This window comes from Chaetodon trifascialis, chromosome 1 (genome assembly GCF_039877785.1).
Source record: "Chaetodon trifascialis isolate fChaTrf1 chromosome 1, fChaTrf1.hap1, whole genome shotgun sequence".
In the NCBI taxonomy this organism is placed as follows: Eukaryota; Metazoa; Chordata; class Actinopteri; order Chaetodontiformes; family Chaetodontidae; genus Chaetodon; species Chaetodon trifascialis.
Genome location: NC_092056.1, coordinates 8393501 through 8410084, shown reverse-complemented (window position 1 = coordinate 8410084; position 16584 = coordinate 8393501). Strand labels below are relative to the sequence as shown.

At 44.4% G+C, this 16584-nt stretch overlaps 1 protein-coding gene across 1 annotated transcript in view; it reads right to left on the bottom strand.

The window, feature by feature from the left end:
* The window catches only part of pde8a (phosphodiesterase 8A), a 44418-nt gene that overhangs the window by 15824 nt on the left and 12010 nt on the right, over nucleotides 1–16584 (bottom strand). Inside the window, exons 2-6 of the mRNA XM_070958810.1 lie at nucleotides 5004–5060; nucleotides 1841–2031; nucleotides 600–656; nucleotides 413–467; nucleotides 31–119 (exon numbers count right to left, since the gene is read on the bottom strand). Coding sequence (XP_070814911.1) covers nucleotides 31–119; nucleotides 413–467; nucleotides 600–656; nucleotides 1841–2031; nucleotides 5004–5060 — 449 coding nt within the window. The remainder of the gene's footprint in view (nucleotides 1–30; nucleotides 120–412; nucleotides 468–599; nucleotides 657–1840; nucleotides 2032–5003; nucleotides 5061–16584) is intronic.

Here is a 16584-nt window from a genome sequence, read left to right as displayed (position 1 = left end):
ATGCAGCCAACTGTATAATGCACAACTCACCTCAGTTTGAACTGCGCCCGCACCTCTCCATGCTCCAACTGTAGCAGCTCATTGTAGCAGGCCATCATATTGGCATTCTCCACATATCTCTGAGGGTCAGAGGGCAACACCAGGCAACACGGGTCAATCAGAGACAACCAAAATCCCATTTTCATATCAATAAATCCATCGCAGGATATGTTATAATGCTGCTACCGCCACGAGTAACAATGCTTCAGGTACAGGGAGCTCAATGCACACGTCTCCTGAGCAAACAAGAAGGATTTACAATCTGTATTCCTGCCTTACAGTGAGTGTTGACAGTAGGGATATAAAAAAACATATCAAAAGAATAACACAAACACAGGCAGCAGGAGACAGATACACACACATTGTCGCTCACCCTATTAAAGCCGGCATTGATCAGGGGCATCACAGAGGCTTCCTCCCTGTCTGGCCTTAAAAAGAGAACACACGCAAACATCGCTGTGACAAATGCTTCTTTACAGAACATCAGCTCCATATGACCCGTACTTAAAAAGACAGTGAGGAAAAAGGACAAGAAGAGGGGGGCATCAAGTTGTACGTACCTTTTCACAACGGCGACTATCACAGTGTTTTCTGAAGAGTTGACCGCTCTAATTGACCTGAATGTAAACAGAGGGAGCCTTTTAGCCAGTGAGCAGGCTGGTGGAAAAGCCCATGGCATCAAATCAATGTATTTTTCAGTCTTTCACGCTCCGATTCTCCCAGCCAGGCAGAGCCTAGTGGTGGAGCTCTGTGAGCAGGCATAGGCCTCTGAAAGAATGCAGTGTACAGGGCCACTCATCCGCCTGTGGTTTTCCCCAGCCAGCGGTCATAAAGGCCCTTTAGTTCCCCGTCGGAGCCTGTGCGTGTACACTGAACATATGGATTGGCCAAAATGAATAGGGTTAACATACACGTTGGGCAGGGCAAATGAATGTTTGTAAATGTGTTTTTGGTTTGGGCAGAGGCTAAAGATAGAGGGTGGTATGGGCAGGCACCACTCATTTCTCATCGACATGACTCCACTAGGTAGCATGCGATGAAAGCTAGCGAGCCCAAACTGAGCTGGCCATTTACCCAAACGTACTGTAACGCATGAAAAGAAGTGCTATAATTTGTCCGATCAAAATCATTTGGTCTGGATTATGGCACTGGCCTTGGATGACAATCACTTCTACTTCATCGGTGACTGCCAACCAGGAGTCACCCCACAGAGGACGTCTGCAGTTACCAAAGGGCATGAAGAAAGATTGCAGAGTAGCTCAACTAACCTCATAAAAGTAGATGACATGCAAGAAGAGATGTTTAAACATTAGCTCAAAGTTGTTGACAAATGGTTAAAACGGCTAAGTTCAGGATAAACAAATAGTTAATGCTAACTAAAAGTGACAGATTTGAATTCATTTGCTAAATGATTAGTTCATAGGCTAAAGGTTGGATAAACTAGATTAGAGAAATTGCTGAGTAGTGGATGAACAGTTAAAATTGTTAGCTGTAAGTACAGGATAAATGGTTGTGTGGTTAAAATAGTTAGGTAAAAGTTGCACAAATGGAAGTAATGGCCACATTTGAAATCATTAGCTAAATGGTTGAAGCAGTTAGCTAAAAAAAAGGCTGAAAACATCCCACTTCGACCACTTCAGTGGCAGTGGTGCAAATGTAACCACACTGACCTAAAAGCTGAACAGTGGCATCTGACAGGGCTGTGGGGGCACCCCAGACAAAGTTGGGAACCGCAGCACAACATCATTCTAGACATTCAACATAAAGTACAGGAACACTGATGATGAGAGGACTGGCCTACCGGCATAGTGCTTCAGCGTCAAAGTGTCTGGAATGTCTGTGGTCAATGATGACGAGGTCATGATGCTTCTCCAAGAAGCATTCAAGAGCCGACTCCGGTGTTCGTGCCATGCTGCACCTGAAGTTGGCCTTCTCACATGCCCAGCAGAAGCCATTACTCTGACTGTCCTCTTTGGCAAAAACTAAAAGTACCTGCAAAGACAGAGAGATGACGCATATATATCCCACTGAGTCATTAGTGTTTTTAAAGGGAACTCGTACATGCTAGTGCTTCCACTAAAAATACACTACATCTAAATATCTGGACTTTGCTAAGAGCTGTGATCGATAGGGTGTGAAGAAGAAACAGGCTTTAAAATAAAAGTTTTAAATGAGCATCACAAAAATCACAAATCAAAACGAGTGTATGCAAACAGGTATTAAGAATTAAAGAAAAAAAAACAGGCTGATTCTCAGTTTACACTGATAAAAACTGAACGCAAGCAAATCATCATGTCTGCGAAAATGCAATAAATGTATTTTTGATATTTTTGTTGATAAATGACTTAAACGATGAATTAATTATCAAAATGTTGTCAATTAACTCATCAATGAATGGACAGATCGTTTCGAGATTCAATGCATACTTTGAAAATGAGCGTGCAAAGCGTGCAGCGTTCAGAAGCTGTAAAGTATTGTGTATCTAATTTGTACCAGATGGAGCAAAGCTACATTTAGACATCTGATCTCTTTGTTTGTCACAACTATTCAGAAACTACAGTAGTTATTATTTACTGTCAGACATTAGAGAGCTACAGGGTTAAACTGATAAGTCGCTGTGATCTAAAGGGAAAAATGGCAGAACTAATCGCAAACGATCTGCCGCTCCAGCCTGCATCACAGAGCTAGCTCAGTCAAAAACAGCAGAAGAGAGAAGGAGAGAGAGAGAGAGAGAGAGAGAGAGAGAGAGAGAGAGAGAGAGAGAGAGAGAGAGAGAGAGAGAGAGAGAGAGAGAGCTACAGTGAAATGTGGTTTTGATGCCTCGGTGTATCAACAGCTCTGAGTTGTCAAGTCGTCATTGGTGCATTCATGCTCATTTGCGCCTGTCGTCCTAATCAGCCTGCAGAGCGGCTCAACTGTGACCCTCAAGCCTCCACTGGACAGGCCCTGATTGATCAGGCTCAGCTCGTACTCGGGTGCGTCAGAGTTTTTATTGTCCGCTGCCGTGATCTATGACACAATTAGTCGAGGTGGCCTCGACTGGCCGCGGCCCCTCCCACCGGCCTGCCAAGGCTGTGGCAGAAAGTGCTGCTGCTACCATCAAAACAGCCATTGAGAGCATGCTCTCCCTCTGCCAGCATACTTTCATATAACCCCTTACTTGCGTAAATACTGGACCAGAGATTTAGGCCCGCCTCCAAGAGCAGTGCTGCACTAAGAGTAGATTCATGAGTCACTCTCTCAAACAGACGTCATCTCCAACTGTTGGCAGGGAGCAGAATGAACGTAAAGAAGGGAAAGTTTGTTCTGCAGCTTCAAGCTTGCATCACACCTGTAAAATTGAGTTAGGGCACAAAGACTTGACTTTGTGCAGAAAACTAGAGCCACTGTCCTCCGCACAATGAGGGGATAGAGGATCGGTTGTTTTGACAGTTGTCCTTTTGATTCATTCTGACGATTGGCTTTATTTGAGCGCCGAAGTGCAGCTTCAGCCCCCGTGTCTGAGAGGGGTGTAGCTAATGCAAACCATATTCCACAAATGAGCATTTTCCCTACAAGCAGCAATAAGTGTCATAAATACATCACCGCTGAGTCCTGCAGCTATGTTCGGTACGCACAGGGAATTAGATCAGGATTCCACATTGGGATGTTGGTAGAAAAGTCAACATTCCCGCAGAGGTGGAGGAACGGGGTAATATAGGCTGAGATAAGGTCTTTTCACATGCCTGTTCTCAGAGCAGACAGATACGCCTGGCCCTGTAATAACACACCCAGTCTCTGAAAGTACAATTAAGCAAAAAGCATATTTTTAAGACAGGATTCACTGTGTTCGCTCCAAAGCAACAAAAGGCAGAGAAAGTAGCAGACAGACAACGACAGCAGGAGGGGAAAGAAGTGGTTCGAAGGGGGTGGCGAGCACTTTGGCAGGGTCTGATCGCTCTGTCTAGAAAACATCATTGTTGAAAACAGAGAGGGCCCGGCCAGATCCTGTGAGCGACGAGAAAAGAGGAGGAGTGGAGAGGAGGAGGGCACGACAGGATCAGCTGTGAGTGACAAAAACAGGAAGGGGATATCTCTCTACCTCGTTTTCCTACTGTGGTCACACTGGAGCGCATCAGACAATAAAGCCGAGTCTGCGCACACGGCGTTAAATTACAGGACGCCCAATGTGCCGCTTTTCTTTGACCCTCACGACTTCACATCATCGTTGTTCAGCAGCCGTCGACGTTTGATCTTGATTAAAATGTGCATCCTACCCGAAGGATCCGTGCACGAAGGCTGCAGCGATTTTCCAAAAAGTTCAGTTCAACTACAAAACAGGACAAAGGAGACCAGCGAATCCCCACATTCGGACAGCCGGAACCAGCGAATGTTTGGCATTTTTGCTCGAAAGATTAATAAAACGTTTGACTTTTGGGAGTTTTCACGCAACAGCGGCAGCGCATGCCAAAGGAACGAGCGCAGCGCATAATGAAGCATTGAGCGTCAGAGAATGCCCCATTCGCAGTGACGAAACCGGTCCATGGATCCTCTGTGCACTTCTTCCATGACGTGCTTTGTTCATTATGGCATGTCCTCGGCCATATATGTTTGGCCTTGATGCCTTGACAACCCAAGGCTACATCACGCACAATACCTCCATTAACAGTGTTTTCTTCTGCTTTGCACGATTGCACGGGGACTTTTTATTTCTTTAATCTCTTCGCGAGGTGCGCTATCTTTGAGAAATTCAAGATTAGTTCGGACTGCAAACAGAACCCGGCGACGTTTTGAAATACTAATCCCAGAAAAATGCCTCCAAATATTGACAGTCACACAAAGTTTAGCTCGACAGCTCAGCTAAAAGCCCCGAAATGATATGGATATAAACATTTAGCCGGAGCAGTGCTGTATCTTTAGAAGCCTTAATGCATTCAAGCCCGTAAGCATCAATCATTCAGATGTTTGGCATTGTTTTACGATACCTGAAGTGGGTCTTTAAATAGCTTCATTGGTCCAAATTGCACCTCTGTTAATGTGGTCTGAAAGATAACAAGAAGAATACAAGGATTAGAAATAAATCATTTCACAAATGTGATATTTCATCATATTTACATTTTCTTGACATTTGCTTCACCCCACTGCTGTATGAGGAACAGTAATAATAAAAGAAAATCAAGTTTTTGTTCCCTTCTCTTTTCCTCTGCCCTTATTAAAACACATTATGTAGAAAAGCATTGAAGCGGTAACCCTTGCACATTCGATGAAGTTGACAAAACACAAAAGTGACCATAAAACATCGTTAATACACCACAGAAAAGAAACGTCTCTTTGTGAACACACATCCATCGACTCACAAAGAAATGTACTGTATGAGCCGACAGTGTTTACTTATTTGTGAGTAACTTATGTTTTGGGTCAGTTAGACCCCAGAGAGGCCTCTTATGAACAAACTGTAATGAAACAGACATTTAAACAGACTTATTCTGGGAGGATATGGGAGAAGCAGTGCTGCACAGAAAGTACCGTCAACAGCGATCACAGACATAGAGGACATGAAAATCCACTGTATTCATCCACACGCTGACAGCTGAGCTCTTCCTTCACTTTTTCTGTTCCATTATACTTCATTACATTTTGTGCTTACACACACTCTACATGATGCAACACGTACATTTTTACTGTTTGACTGCTTTTCGTACTAGTTCATTTTCCACACAAAACATGATCACCGAACGTTATATTGTGATAAATTAAACTTCCTAAAGTAAAATTGTTAGCATTACTTCTATATCAACCAAGAAAAAGTCAAATGCTTCTTACACATAATTGCCTTAAAATAAATATCAATACTATAATATAGTTCAAAACAGGACCATTTGTCTCTAATCACAAGTACTTTTACTATACTTTAAATTCTATTTGCTACTTTTACTCAAATACAGGATCGAAATACTTCTTACATCACTGCTTTTAGGACCCAATTGTAACCACAAAGACTGGAGCTTTTGCACAGTGAAATAATATTAAAGTGGTTAAAATTAGCTGCACCTCGACTGTTAGAACAGTAAAACGCTGCTTACACGTGAATGCATCTGCAATAATAATCCCATAAAATGATCTCCCAATATGAAGTATATAACACATTAAATGGGCCATTCTTCTACTTTTTCTTTCACAATATTTTGCTGTACTTTCACTTTATTAAGATTTTGAAAGCAGGACTTTTACTAAAGTATTTTCAAATTACTGTATTATTACTTTTACTTCAGTAAAGCATCTATATACCCCCGCCTCTGACTGAATCAGCAACAGCAAATGCTTGTAATTTAATCTGATTTCTAATTCAACTGTAGATTTGTGAAAAATTAAAAAAATAAAATAAAAAAAGGCAGATTGCACACACACCGTTTTTTTAACTCATTACACTTTCCCTCCATGAGCTTACTCTTTTCTGTCTGCAAATGATTTAGCTTCCTTCCTGCTAAATGGAACCCAGCTCAGGGGTTAGTAACCATAGCAACCAAGCCCCTTGCGGACCGCCATCCCTCTAGAATTCCTCTTCGCCGTAAACAATCTACACATGTGAGGAGGAATACGGAGAGGAATTTTAGAGCGTGCCGGGCAGCCGTAAATCACTTCTTGCTAAATTCTAAGCCTTATGAAAGCTCTGCAAAGACAAAGGGGGAGGGGGGCGGGGGGGTAAAAAAATAAAGCTGATTAGCCCTCGGTTGTAGCCAAATTGACGTCATCATGACACTAGGCCGTTTGTTGTCGCATCAGGGTGGCTGCAAGCTGATGCTCTGTGATCATCTGATCTTTCACAGACACGAGGACCTGGTCACTTGATGCACCGGAGAGACAGTATGCATGTGTGTTAGTGTGTGCGTGTGCGTGTGTGTGTGTGTGTGTGAGGCCATAGGGACTAACATATGGAAATGCCACAAACGAACGCTTTTCCAAGAGTCTTTGACCAAGCAAGACCTAGTTTTCCTGTTATCAGATATGATTTCAATTACTCCGACCATGTGTGTCAGAACAAATAACTCAGGCCTCAGCTTGATCTACTTTGATTAGAGATTCAAACTACCCATTCATTTTCCTGTGGAGGTCAAACAAAACATTCCCTCTCCTATAGACGACTGCTGGGTAAATGTCACAGATGGTGGCTGCACAAAAATATACCACACGTAGAAATCATATTACCACTGCAATGCCGTTCGCTGGCGAACTAGCTGAGGTCAGGGTCTTTGACGTATGGGCTTTGACCGCAGAGCCTCCAGCTAGCTGAGGGCCGAGCGAGAGCAGTATGCAGCGCTCTGTCTCCGTCCAGGGTGACTTCCCTCACTAACTGACACTGACACAACCAATGCAACTGCAGCTGAGGTTGTGTTACTCGAATAGCCAGCCTGCCACACACACACACACACACAGACACACACACATAGCTGAACCAGTCTGCCAGCCTCTTCGGGCAACACACTCCTATTGTACAGTACACACACGCACACACTGCAATGAATCACTCAGCTAAGCATTTGCATCCCGCAAACATCATGCTGGCACTCAACCGGAGGCAAACAAAGCAGGGGAAGTGAGCGAGCATGCAGGCAGGCGAGGAGCACGGACACGGCGAGTGAGCCTACGTCAGCCGCGTCCCGCCCTCTCGCCGCACGCTGCTGCGTGGTAACGGTCACGCTGGGATCTGTCGCTCTCTGTGCACATGGGCCACTTGTTAATCAGATGACAAGTTTGTTGAGCAGCAGGAAGTAGTGCGGGCGCAGCGCAAACACTTTACAATAGAGATCTGAGTGGGGTGCAATGCATTCTGGACCTTGTAGTTTGTCTTGATTTTCTAGCCAAGTTGGGTCATTAGTATCAAGTATCAAAGTTTATTTTTTAATATGTGGTTTTGCAATGTCATAATACATAATCCATATCTGAAAATATCCTCATTAATTTCCATTATTTAAACCATATTATTCCCAACGCCGCTGCATTCCTATTTTCCAGGGCCAAATTACCCCTTACAGACCCGCAGGACAAAAATGAGCTGTGGGACCTCATTGACCTCTCTGCTATCAGGACATCGAGCTGAAACTAATGCCACTAATGTCCTGCAATAAATCCCACCATCGTGAAGGAGATGCTGATTCAACGTTATGGACATTTCAGAGGCTGATGTTTTTAATATTATGTCTAAGGAACTCGGTGGAATTCCTGTAAGGGATGTCAGAGAGTCAATGTCCAACAGTGATTAAAATAAGTTCAGCTGCAAGCAGACGCCTTAAAGTTTATCATGATATTGATAAAGAAACTGTATGCATGTATGTACGGATCGTCCACATCATCGGCAAAACATTAGATCCCTTTAATAAGGTCAATGTCTGCACTGATAGCAATCCGGCGAATCTAACAACTAAACCCCAAAATCTAATTACAACAAACCCGGAGACTTTTAAAGGGGCCCAAAAACACTGGAGTTCCAGTTTCCAGGCAGATGGCGTGAAACGGTTTTATGTCATGTGACATCACAACTTTCCGACCACGCCAGCGCTGCTGCGTGCCTCCATTCATCTCGAGCTGCGTTCAGGACAGTCTGCGGCGTCCTGCTCCTCTCATTCAATACACCTCGTGTATTTACATAGCAAAGTTGCCTCTGACCCTATATCCTGCTCCCAGTGTATCCTGCCCTATAGATCTCCTCCTCCTCCTCCTTCTCCTTCAGCCCACCAGCTTTTCTGTCTCACACTCACAGTCTCACACACACACACACACACACACACACATACACACACTACACCACACACACTGGGAGAGTGGCTTTCCACTAAAGTGAAAAACAGGAAATTGGATGACATTGTTCGGTGCGCCGACGTCAGCAGTGAGAGATAGAAAGAGTAAACAGCTTCCTCCACCCCAGAGCTGGGACCAGGATGCAGGGAATCTTGGGATGCCTGCCCTGCTCGTGCTTCTTAGGAAAACGTGCATGGCTGCCCCGTTCGCTAACAGTCTCCAGATCCCTTTGCTCTCTCCAGCGAACATGCTCTCGCTCCCTCCCACTTCTTCTTCTTCTTCAGCTTCCTAACGTCACTTTGTCTCTCCTTAAAACTACTCCACATGTGGCTGAGCAGAGTATTATACGCAGAGATGATGACAGTGCAGCAACTTTAGACGGGATCAGCATTTCTTCCTCAGGAGTCAAAAGTGTCCTCACAACGAGTGGTGGGGTGTCTCGAGTGGGTTTGTGTGCGTTTATATGTGTTCCTGTGTGAATCAGATGGAGACGAATCAATGTTCCTCATTAGGTCTGATTAAGGGGAGCAGTCCCAACCACAGGTGTGGATGCACACTATGTACCAGACAGACAGACAGACGGACGGACGGACGGACGGACGGACGGACAGACAGACAGACAGACAGACAGACAGACAGACAGACAGACAGACAGACAGACAGATAGACAGACAGACTCTAACACACACTGAGCTAAGTGACGGGCTAAATGGCACTGAGTGACATCAGCCTGGCCGCACGCTGAGCCACTCAGATAGCAGTGCTAGCTGCCCATGCTGCGCGCGTTACCTCAAAGAGAATAATTCACTTTCATGCGCGGCCGCTTGCTGCCCATAGATCTGCGCTGAGGCCGTCGATAACAATGGGGTTTCAAACCTGCAACCAGATCTAACCCTGACAGATCGATGAGCGGCCTGGCGAACACAGCCCATCACACTCGACTCGCCGGGTTTCAAACAACAAAAGCAGCATTACAAAAAATTGGTGAAAGCACCAATTAAAACCGCGTATCTCCAAGTTTGGTGAAGGATTAAGCGTTCCTTTATTGCTTGAGGAGATTTTCCTGCGCCACAAGATAAATAAACCACTTTAAAACCCACTGGATTATTGGGAAAAAGCAGCACCAAAGCTGAAAACATGGGCCGTTTTTCTTTTGAAAAGTCCACATTTTTGGAGATACGCTATTTTCGCAGGTCAGTCATGATGATTCTAAAGAAATTATTATCTGGATTTGTGTAAGGTTGAAGTTAAGCATATTTTTTGTCACGATAACAAATAAAAAAAAGGAGAAAAGAAAGCAGTCTTACACCTATATATAGACAGAGAGATAACACGGGTCCTTCCTTCCTGCTGGTGTCAGACTTTACAATCAACGCTGCTCACAGTCAACCACACACACCAAAGTGGACTCATGTGTAACATCAGTGCACACTAAACTGAGCAATATCAATACTTCTATTCTAATATTCAATCATTTTATATGGACCAAATGGCAAAATGCCCCCCCCCAAAAAAGCCAAATTAATTTAACGTAAATCTACATTTTACAAAAGTTCTGCAAAAGACCTGCAACCTGCCTTTTGCCCAGTGCATTCTGGGAAAAGTTACAGTCTCCTTGTATCAACTATGGCTGTATGTAAAATCCCTCCCTTCTCACCGCTCACCATACAGGGATTTTATGCAGCATTATATATAGCATTTATATGCCAATTAACACCACTGGACACTATTCAAGTCATTCCTTTCATCCAGCATGATGGTAGTTAAAGCGGCGCTCATTTAGTGGCCGTCAGTTGTTCGCAACATCGGTCAGCGCATTGTGGTATATTTTTAGTTCACTATAGAGGTCTCACCAGACATTGGAACACCATTACAAAATGGCGAGCACGCTATAAAGTAGAGCATAAAGGGGAGAGTGAGCAATTTCATACACACCCTCATACAAAAAAGAAAACGTTGGTTTTTAGGCTGAACTATCAGATGTGCCATTATTTCTTCATCTTCAAGCCCCCTTTGGTTCTGGGCCCAGTGTGAAGCAAATGATAAAGTGACAAAGTGATGATTATGTGCTGGAATTCAGAGCTGAATGTGTTGGTATTTTTTAGTGATCTGTCAGCAGGGATTTCATATTACTACTTACTTCTCTTCTCTAGGCATTCATTTAATCCCCCTGCATGGATGGATATAGAAAACAATCACTTCAGTGCACAGGTGCTGCAGGAATCACGCACGTTGGCAGTGACTAAGCCGAAACTCCAGAAGTCAAGACGCTAATAAAACTTCCCACGTTACCGCCACTTCCTTTCCTTCAATGTCCTCCCTTTATTTTCTGCTCTCAGACCCACTGACTCATCTACACGGAGGGGCTCACACACAAACAAACCCTCTGTCCCCGTTACCTAAAGTTTCCTATGTGCTTATCCCCCCCCCCCTTCATATTCAGATGCACCGCACACACCACAGATGAAAGCACAGATGCTTTAAAAAAGGCTGAATAAAACACGCCATGTACATTTCGGATTGTCCAATATTTCTATCTGGTCGTATTAGAAAAAGGGCAGTAAAATGATGAAAAAAACACAGCCGCCCCCACCCAAAGAAAAATCATCTAACGTGTTAACGTAGTTGCAGTTCATCCGTTTAGAAAAATAACCGCAACCGTGTGTATTCTGGCTCTGTCCACATGTCTTATCCATGGTGACCAAGCCCATACTCAGCCAGGCAGAAGACTTTAGTTGAGTCACTGGCATGGCTGAGGGAAACTAGGCCACTGTGGATCGGTTTGTCCCAGAACATCCTCGCTTTCTCTGTATTTCTGCCTCTGCCTCGCTCTTTCTCTCTCTCTGCACGTCTGGTGGAACGTGCTACAGAGGAGAGCTCGACCTCCTGCAACAAAAACCCGCGACATCCTCCCAACAGACAGACTCATTCACTGTTTTTAATGTGCAGAGCTAGATCCTAATAATGTCATAGCTCCTGGTGTTTCTTCTTTTTTATTATTTTTATCCTTATTCGTCAGATGCAGAGTCATGAGATGAACAATGTGCCTCCTTTCACCTTCAGCCGTTCATCTGTGTGCATGTGACACGACAGAATAACTGGCACCAGTAAATGAGTGCACGCTTTAAATGAACTTATCTATGTTTTATCTTCTGCGTCTCCTTTAATGGCTGTAATCTTCCCTGTCGCCACGTTCCTGTGGATATTTTAATTTATTTACAAAACAAATAACTCTCTCTCTAATCTGCCCATTGTCAGTTTTCTGCTTACTCTTGAATGAAAAATCGGGGCGTCATAGTTCCTTGAGTAAATCATTTTTTGGGTGACAAACAGTCCAGTTTAAAATTTTGGAAATCAAAGTGAAGCAGAAAGATTTTGAGAGGTAGAAAACACTGTTTTTCTATTTTCCTTGAAAATACGACTGAAACAATGACTTATCAATTAATCAAATAACTTCTACTCATTTTTTCAGAATTTTATTTCTGTCATCTTTGCAGCTGTTTTGTGACGTAGTGCTTATGTATATCTACATAGCATTTCTTTACAACCAAGGTTTGCAAAGAGCTTTCTGAAGAAAAGGACACAGATCACACAAACAGCTGCTGATTAAAACCAACCCCTGAAGCAAATGAACAACAATAACAACAAAAAACACTGAATCAATCTTGGGAAATATCAAACAAGAAGGGACCACTTTTCAGGGCTTCTACAGGGCATCACGACGAAGAGCAGATCAGGGATAGAAATCAGAGAGAGTCTGCAATAACAATACATAATACCATCAAGTCGGGCGTGCCTGTAATCTCAAATGATAACTGAAGATTGAGGTGCTATCTGAACTTTACATGCATTACATTTCAACCAAACCCGAACATAAAGCCAACAATCTGCAGCTTTTTGCCCGACTGCAACTTCACATCACAAGCTTGACGCGTGTAAACCCAAACATGACCATCACACAGTCTTCTATCACCCTGCAACCCTCCAACGTTTGTTCCACTTTCCCTTTTTAGGTGCGTGAGAGAATCATTACAGCTGTGTTATGATTTCTGGGGTAATTTGCCAACTTTATGTTGCACAGAGGAAGTTGTTCCTGGTGTGTAGCGACGCCTCACAAAGCCAGCAGCTGCTTATTTTAGCTCTGGTAAGTTAAGTAACGGTAAGTCAAGGTAAGTTAATGATTTAAGTAATAGCTTGCGAGGCTATGTGCTGGTTACACTCGCAGCTGCCTCTTGTTGCAGATACCGAAATCACGACAAAAACTGAAGCTTGACCTGAGAACACACCCACAGACCCACAGAGAGAAGCAGGCACAGGCTCCCGATGCACACATCTTCAACACGCCGCCCCAAATACAGCGATCTCTAATCAGTCACGCATAAAAGTGCACACACATGCACGCACACACGCTCATTGTTTTTCGAGCAGCGCTTCCAGAGTACGCCCTGACCTTTATTCTGTCTGCAGTGACATCTCTCCTACCTCACCAGATAGTGCGGAAATTCAAGCATACGGGAATGCGCACACGCACACACACGGAGGGAAGACACCGGGTAACTCACAGGAGACTGAACTTGTCCTGGAATTCAGTCCCAAACGCCCCTTGAATGACGTCTGTGGTTTAAAAATACAGAGTTTGCAGAAAATGAATCCTTCATCCTTGGTGACCTGTCCCTGTTTCTCACTGGTGTGTGTGTGTGTGTGTGTGTGTTGCAAGCATCTCCTCAGTTATCATGCAGAAACCGTCAGACGTGAGGTGCTGCTCTGCAATCTTTACAGTTGAACAAAGAAAAATAAGAAACTGATATTTAATACCTGCGAGCCTGTAAATCCACAAGCTGCACACAAGAACACACTGATACTCAGAAGATGAGAGCGTCAGCGTTTTATCTGCTCCCACACAAGTACTCTGTATGCCACGTTTATGTTTCTGCCTGCGTTCAGATTCTATATGTACGCGAGCGTGGCACACGCTGCATTCCCTCAGCTCGTGACGCCGCCTGGGCCTGCGTGCATACCCTGTGTCCATAGCGGCGCGAGCGCAGATGTGATCTGTGCGTCACTGTGCCAAAGAGAGTAACTGAGGCCTGGCAGCGGAGCAGGCCAAGTGACGAGGGCTGGAGACTCAGACCCTCAGAGCCCTCACCTGCTGGCCCGGGGGGATATGAGAAGAAGAGCAGGAGCAGGAGAGAGATGCGTTCATTAAGCTCGGAGTGAAGTACACGAGGCCGCTTGCTTCATCGCCGCGGCGGTGACGCTGCAGCTGGGGCTCCTCAGGTCTGCAGAAATCAAAAGGCATTGCCCTGCGTCCTCCACCTTGGCGCATCTCTGGGTTGCATTTATCTCAATTTGTCTTTTCTCCGCCCCGATTTCTCTCTTCGGCTTTTCAAATTACTTGCATGTTGTACGACTCTGACCACTTTTATTTTTCTCCGATCTGACAGCAATAGCAGCAAAATCTAGCTTTCAGATCTCAGTGTGAGATCTCGTCAGCCTGGCGATGAAAGTCTGCATCTGCTAAACAGCACCAAGCGTGCCTGGTTAAAGGGGTAATGCAGCCATTTATTAATGCAATTACTGGGCAACATCTAAGCAGCAGAGGCTGAGATACCGTCACTTTTTGTCCCTAGTGTGGGTCAAGCTCCAACAACACTACACAAGTTTGTAAGGCAAGCTCTCTGTTGTCCACCTACCGACTGAACTTCATGTGTAAAATAGACGAAAAGGAACCATTTACAACCCCAGTTCCAAAAATGTTGGGATGCTGTGCAAAATGTAAATAAAAAGAGAATGCAATTATTTGCAAACACCAGATTTACTTGTTTTACACAGCGTCCCGACGTTTCGGGGTTGTAGGTGACGTCCTCCGAGTCTACAACCGGTGTGTGTAAATTAATTAAAGACAGAAGACACACCTGCGAGAAGCTGAGCACTTTCTCCAATGTTCACCTTCAAGGTATTTCTGTCCTTATCCAGATTACCCTGAAATCCCCGTAAGACCTGGACAATCCTAAGCCATCCAGGGCTCTGGGGCAGCCCCTTACTAAAACCTTCTCCTCTTCCTCTGCCCCCAGCAGCCTCCATCAACACTATCGGCCTACACGCTGGTCTGCTTCACTTTTCATTCACGCCTACTCAAATAATACCCCAATTTTGCTGTATATAAATACACAAAAGAATATTTATGATCCCATCTTTGTGGGTTTTTTTCACCGCCCCCCCCCCCCCCCTTTCATTTATTAGCTATAAGCCCTAAAGCTTTTTCGACTGCTCCTCCACCTGCCATCAGAGTGTCACTTACACTATGAACCATGGGCAGCTGTTGAGCGTGTAGCGTGGAGTCCTCATTCTCCTTTCCCATCTTGGCTAATTCCAGCTAAGGTCAAAGGCCAATAAAGCAAAAGGACAAGCTAAAGGAGCTTGGTCCAGTGACACTACAGTGTACTGTAATCTTACCGGGAACCTTTCCATTGCAGTCAGCCACTCCTCCTTCTCAGTCCGTCCAAATACATGACAACAAGACAAACAGAGCACAAACAACAAGCAACACAAGACGACCATCTGGCTTGAATAAGAGATCATTTAGTCTCCACTCACTTTCTTGCCAGAGCCATACCCAACTGTGCAATCTTCCCTGTACAATCAGGCCCATGGCCTAAAGAGAGGATTAGAATTAGCAATATGCTCACGACGGCCACACCAGCCCGACTCTATCTGCAACTCTGTGTGGCTCCACCTCTCCGCGACAGCTTGGATGTTTTTTGAAAATATCAGAAGCGCTTCTCCAGGGCTCTTCAGATGGCTGCGAGAGCATTAGATAATCACCGGACTCCCCCTCCTTTTCACCTGCTAAAACAGGAGCACTGATGTCACTGTTGCATGAGGGATCAGTGAGCGACACGAGCTGGGGCACCGGGCTTGGCACACAAATTACACTTGGCTTAAACACACACACACATACACATGCACATGCACACACACTCGCAGTGAGGAAGGGGGATTTGATGACTGCATGCCAATACACACATTGTGGAAGTTTGGAAACACACATACATAAAGCCCAGATTTGTTTTGCTGATTATGCTGCATTATTAAAATCAATAGGTTATGGGTAGAAAGTACATGCTTACAGTAGTAAACAAAAAAAAAAAACTATAGTAAAAAAAAGTGCGACAGCAACAGACTTCCTGTAATTTTCTTCTCTTAAGAAATTTAGTCTGAATATTTGAAATTTGAATACAGCCGAAGCTTTTCAAATGGCTTGAATGGGATTTCAAATCACATGGATTTTGCCAAACACATTTGTGAGAAGAAAATAAGAAATTCTTTCAGAATAAAGTCACTGATTTTTTTTTTTTAATATTTTTTTTTTTGTAAAGGAACCACATCGCCTCACTTTGCAAGGTTACATTAGCCTCATCACACCACAGCCACCGCCGCTTGCCGTGTGTTGAGCGTAGAGTCTCCATATTCTCATAAGCATCTGTATTTTGAGGAATCTGTCCGTAGATCTAATCGGCCACGCTCTTGCACACTGCGTCGTAGCTCCTGATGCACAAAAGCTGCCACCTCATCCAAATCACTGTGATTTCTTCTGAATATCTGCAATTTCTCTTCAAAGTTCAAGTGCTTGTGATAATGTGGTGATTCTGGGCTGAAATCACGAGTGTTTCCTTATTACTAAATCCAATTGCAAAGCATAATTTGATTAGGTCATCCACTTCAGGCGTAATGCACGGCAGGGGGCGGCGTCTGTGGTGTGTGAGGTCG